The 6,000-nt window shown below is 44.2% G+C and overlaps 1 protein-coding gene across 1 annotated transcript in view; it reads left to right on the top strand.

Annotated features, from left to right (window-relative positions):
• Nucleotides 1–2,573: 2,573 nt before the first annotated feature.
• The window catches only part of opn4xb (opsin 4xb), a 29,779-nt gene continuing 26,352 nt past the window's right edge, over nucleotides 2,574–6,000 (top strand). The window contains exon 1 of the mRNA XM_071404242.1: nucleotides 2,574–2,846. Coding sequence (XP_071260343.1) covers nucleotides 2,677–2,846 — 170 coding nt within the window. The 5' untranslated portion in view covers nucleotides 2,574–2,676. The remainder of the gene's footprint in view (nucleotides 2,847–6,000) is intronic.

The following is a 6,000-nucleotide window of genomic DNA, read 5'->3' as shown; positions in this document are numbered from 1 at the left end:
CGATCAGCTGTTCGATTTTACTTACCGACATGTCAACTGAGCCAGGATCACAGTCAAACGGATTGTGAAGTATGTCCCAAAGTGCTCTTCCAAGCGTTGGAGGTGAGCAGTCATCACTCGTGTGTGACACATAGTGATGCTGTTTTCTGTTAGAAACATGCCCAGCCGAGGGAAAGGGGTTCGCGTTTGAAAGACTCTCCAATTAGAATTATTCCCTCTGAATCCACTGATTCGGTCGCTAATCTGTAGAATGTTTTTGTATTTTCCCTGCATGCATATCTCCACATAGTTTTGCGCAAAGGCGTGCGCGCAGCTGCAGTATATCACCGAGTTCTGTGCTCAGCTCTTTTGCCGCCAATTGCTATCTATCATACAATGCGTCCATATGGCAGAGGGAGACTCATTCATAACTAGAGTGCAGAGGCTTGACCGCCGTCCCACCATCTGTGTCATATCTGTGCAAAAGCCCACCATTCGATCTCATGGAATCTGTTTTTCGTCAATGTAGCCACACAGCACATTGAACATCCCCTGTGCCGTTTCATGCTCGGGAATCGTGATACAGAAAATAGGTCCTCGTGAATAGCATCCCCCGACATGAATCGCGAACAAAAGTCAATTCATGCGTATCTCGGCTCCTCACAGCTAACGTCCATTTGGAGAGCATAAACCGGGGAGTTTTTGAGTCGTTCAGTCAGTTTCCTCTTGATTGCTAACGATAGCATACATTCTTCGTACAACAGTATTATCTGACAAAGGTAGTCATAGGAGTTTCTGTGCCTCCGTCTCCTTAAACATTGTTTTCACCATATCAATTGCGGCCGGTAATATCAAAGTTTCTGCAATAGTGTGTGGTTTCATAGTGTAGCGGGCCTAGCCATTCACCATGTGAATGATTCAAGTGCAACGGTCAAGTGCGGCCTTTTCCCATGATCTAAGGGCGCTCTCTGGTTGAATTAGATCTTTTAGATTTGAATAATTTTCATTTAGATGTGTAAGGTATTATAATATGGGGTCCCGAGCCCAGTTTGGGAACCGCTTCCCTTTTACATATTTAAAAACATTTTTTTTTACCTTTACTTAACTAGGCATGTCAGTTAACAACACATTTTTATTTACAATGACGCCTACACGGACCAAACGCGGACTACGCTGGGTCAATTGTGCCCTGTCCTATGGGACTCCCAATCACAGCTGGTTGTGATACAGACCTTCAGGGTCACTGTGACTATCGGTTTGAGTAATGACTACAAAATCACATTAAGTAACTATATTCAGAGACACTACATTACCAAAAGTATGTGGACACCTGCTCAGCAAACATCTCATTCCAAAATCATGGGCATTAATATGGAGTTGGTCCCTCCTTTGGTGCTATGAACAGCTGCCTCTCTTCTGAGAAGGCTTTCCACTAGATGTTGGAACATTGCTGTCGAGGACTAGCTTCTATTCTGCCACAAGAGCATTAGTGAGGTTGGGCACTGATATTGGGTGATTAGGCCTGGTTCACAGTCGGAGGTTTTCGATGGGGTTAAGGTCATGTGTCTCTTTGGAACTCGGTAGTGTGTGTTGCAACCAAGAACAGACGATTTTAACACGCTTCGGTCCCGAACAGCAACTCATTTGAAGGGGTGTCCACATACTTGTGTATATATATTGTATATTAAAGGTGCACTATGTGGAAATTGCACCCATATTTCCTGGTTGCTCAAATTCAAATTGTTTGCCTAATTTCAGTTAATGTGACAAAACAAGTAAGAATATTGAAGAAAATGTATGTACAATCGAAACTGCTGTGAAAGACCTTTTCCATAACCACAAAAATTGTATTACCAGCTGTTTGAAGCTGGTGTACAAAACCGAAAGTAAAAGATGCAAAAACAAAACTTAAGAACAGGAAGTGCACATAGAACAGATCTACTGCTTCTTAGACTTGCTTTCAATGAGAATGACAGATCTATAACTCAAATGTCTATGTGAATTTGGTCAGGTCGCACAAAAAGCTAGGTTTACCGTCATTGGGCTAGCGTTAGGGTCATTGGGCTTGGGTCTTTGGGCTAGGGTTAGGGTCATTGGGCTAGGGTTAGGGGCATTGGGTTAGGGTCGTTGGGCTAGGGTTATTGGGATAGGGTTAGGGTCATAGGGTTAGGGGCATTGGGTTAGGGTCGTTGGGCTAGGGTTATTGGGATAGGGTTAGGGTCATTGGGTTAGGGTTAGGGGCATTGGGTTAGGGTCGTTGGGCTAGGGTTATTGGGCTAGGGTTAGGGTCATTGGGCTACGGTTAGGGTTGTTGCCTGTCTGTGGCCGGGCTACTGCTGCCTGCCTGCTGCCTGTAGCTGGTGGATGACATGGGTCTGACATAATAGCACACAGTGATGGGACTCAATCTGCTTTGCGTGAGGTGGCTGGGAGAGAGAGAAAGACAGAGAGAGCGAGAGAGAGAGACAGAGAGCGAGAAAGACAGAGAGAGAGAGAGAGACGAGAAAGAGGGGAGGGACTGAGATAGCGAGACAGAGAGAGACACAGATGGAGACAAAGAGTGGTTGTGTGTGAGAGAGAGAGAGATACAGAAAAAGAGAGGAGGGAGTTTGAGAGAGGGAGAGAGAGAGTGTGACTAGAGCCAGTGAGAGGGAGCTGGGGCACGTTGGAGTGGACTGGACAGATGCTGGTACCCCTATGGTCCAGGGCCAGGCGAGCAACATGGAGGAACAGCATCAAGTCCAGCACAGCTTCTTCAAGAAGGTGGACGTCCCAGACCATGTCCACTACATCGTGGCCTTCTTCGTGTGTATCATTGGAACACTGGGGGTGACAGGGAACGCATTGGTCATGTTCGCTTTCTGGAGGTTAGTGACTGGCAGAGGGAAAGCATGGGGGATGATTTGCTACAGGTTTACAGTCACTCAGAGAGTCTATCGTGAATGAGGAGAATACAATGCTATGGTCTTTTTTTGGTCTATCAAATTCAATGAAATATTATCTGGAGCTCTTTCAAAGTTAATTTACATTTCCAGGGGGCATTGTTTGTCAACATTGTGTAATATTTACTTCCTTCTCTGTTAGTTAGAATTGATTCGGCCTCAGTGGTCTTGTTCATTTCTGTTGATGTTACCAAAGTGAGCGGATGGGAGCCAAATGTGGTCATTTTCAAGGAATGGAAGGGACTGAATGAACATTGCAATATGGGGGTATGCAACAGGTAGTGCAAGATAATGGTGCGTGCAGTGTAGTGTGCTGTCTAACGATTTTCCATATGACGCAGAATTTAGAAAATCTATTTGAGTTGTACTCCTGGGGACAGGACCTAAATAAAGAAAAGTCAGCACGATAAGCTCTGGCTGCTGACTGAAATGCAGTTGTTTGTGCACTCCATTAGCCTGTAGCCACAGCTGCTCTCTGTGCTCCATTTATGGAAGCTTAAAGAGGCAATCTGCAGTTCAAACAGTAACTATGCGGCACCACGCCTCTGTTTTGGTAAAAACCTGAGGGACGGGGGTGTAGAAATGTAACCACTCTCAGATTCATAGACAGAGCTATGGATGCAAGGACTGACCATCCATGGTATCAAAACTATACTTTTTTGACCATGTTTTGAGGATATGCAGTGTTTTTTTACATTTACATTGACATATACATTGAGGTAAAAACAAGCTTATATTTTGTGTTCTGATGAGGTACGGCAGTTGAACTAAGCTCATGAGGCATTTATAAGTTACATTCTTCAAGAACCAATGGGTATACTGTATATCATGAATTTAAAGTCCAAAATGCACAACGAAATGTTGACTCACTGAGGAGAGATGAAGTCCAGTTAACAGTTAACAGTTCCTGAAAAAGGAAGGAAAAAGCCTCCCGGGGCATAAACATGACTATCGCATTTGATTTTGTCGTAAGTTACTTGGATATTTTTAAAATTGCATTGCTGGACTTTAGAGGGAATAGGCTTACATTTTGTTCCCTGCCCAACACATATTTTAAGGGTAAAAAAACAGCAGGCCTAACCATATTTATGGTTTACACTTTGTCCTGGTCCAAGTTTATTTTTTCTTTATAGAGCAAAGTAATATGCTGCATTGCATGTCACAGGACTGTTTTTCTTACTGTAAAGAATAGTAAAGCACCCCTGCTATAAAACAACAGTACAATGTAGCTGGCAACTCTGTATGTTACTGTAAATTTACAGGGACATTTTGTAATGTGTAGTCAACTTGTCATTGTCTTGTATTGCCAGAATTATAAGTCTTCGGCCTATTCTTATAACTAGTCTCATCAATCATTTTCAGACTTGATCAATTATTCAAGTTGTCATTAAACACTTTCTTATTAGTGTAATGTATTAATTCATTACACTCAGGTGTCAATTGAACCAATTGTTTTGGGACAACAACAAAAAACAGGCTGTCTAGACTCACTTTAGAATTATAGCATCATTAGATATACTGTGTGTACATATAACTAGGAATAAAGTCACAGATAGTAAACAGTAGCAGCAGCATATGTGATGAGTCAAAAAAGGCCTTTCTCTGACACCGCCTGGTGTAGAGGTCCTGGATGGCAGATAGATTGGCCCCAGTGATGTACTGGGCCGTACGCACTACCCTCTGTAGTGCCTTGCGGTCGGAAGCCAAGCAGTTGCCATACCAGGCAGTGATGCAGCCATTCAAGATTCACTCAATGGTGCAGCTGTAGAACTTTAAGAGGATCTGAAGGCCCATGCCATATCTTTTCAGCCTCCTGGAAGAGGAGCCCTCTTCACGACTGTGTTGGTGTGTTTGGACCATGATAGGTCCTTAAGGATGTGGCCACCGAGAAACTCGAAGCTCTCCCCTACAGCCTCATTGATGTGAATGGGGTTGTGCTCGGCCCTCCGTTTCCTGTAGTCCATGATCAACTCCTTTGTCTTGCTGACATTGAAGCAGAGGTTGTTGTCCTGGCACCACACTGCCAGGTCTCAGACTTCCTCCATATAGGCTGTCTCATCGTCGTCGGTGATCAGGCTACCGCTGTCTTGCAGATTGGAGTGCAATAGAGATTGTGTCTGTTGGGGAAGTATGTGAATCGAAGTGGGTCTAGGGTGTCTGGGATGATGGTCTTGATGTGAGCCATGACCAGCCTTTCAAAGTATAATAATAATATAATAATTTAGATAGGTTACCATGGTGTTCTTGGGCACAGGGACTATGGTTGTCTTCTTGAAACATGTAGGTATTACAGACTGGGTCAGGGAGAGGTTGAAAATGTCAGTGAAGACACTTGCTAGCTGGTCAATGCATGCTCTGAGTATACGTCCTGGTAATTCGTCTGGCCCTGCGGCCTTGTGAATGTCAACCTAGTCGTCCGGAACAGCTGGTGCTCTCACCCATGGTTCAGTTTTGCTTCCTCGAATCGAGCATAGAATATATTTTGTTTGTCTGGTACAGTAGGCTCGCGTCCCTGGGCAGCTTGTGGCTGGGTTTCCCATTGTAATCCGTGCATTAGAGCTTGTGTAGTAAGATTTGATCTTAGTCCTGTATTGATGCTTTGCCTGTTTGATGGTTTGTCAGGAAGGCGTAGCAGGATTTTTTTATAAGCGTCTTTGATTTGTGTCCCGCTTCTTGGAAGCGGCAGTTCTAGCCTTTAGCTCAATGCGGATGTTGACTGTAATCCATGGCTTCTGGTTGGGATATGTATCTACGGGTCACTGTAGGGATTACATCGTTGATGCACTTATTGATGAAGCCAGTGACTGATGTGGTAAACTCCTCAATACCATCGGATGAGTCCCGGGAACATATTCCAGTCTGTACTAGCGAAAGTCCTGTAGCTTAGCATCCACTTCACTGGACCACTTCCCTATTGAGTGTGTCACTGGTACTTCCTGTCTGAGTTTTTGCTTGTAAGCAGGAATCAGGAGGATAGAGTTTTGGTCAGATTTGCCAAATGGAGGGTGAGGGAGAGCTTTGTATGCATCTCTGTATGTGGAGTAAATGTGATCTGGAGTTTTTTCACCTCTAGTTGCAC

The sequence above is a fragment of the Salvelinus alpinus genome, chromosome 5 (assembly GCF_045679555.1).
Source record: "Salvelinus alpinus chromosome 5, SLU_Salpinus.1, whole genome shotgun sequence".
In the NCBI taxonomy this organism is placed as follows: Eukaryota; Metazoa; Chordata; class Actinopteri; order Salmoniformes; family Salmonidae; genus Salvelinus; species Salvelinus alpinus.
This window is presented reverse-complemented; position numbering and strand designations above follow the sequence as displayed.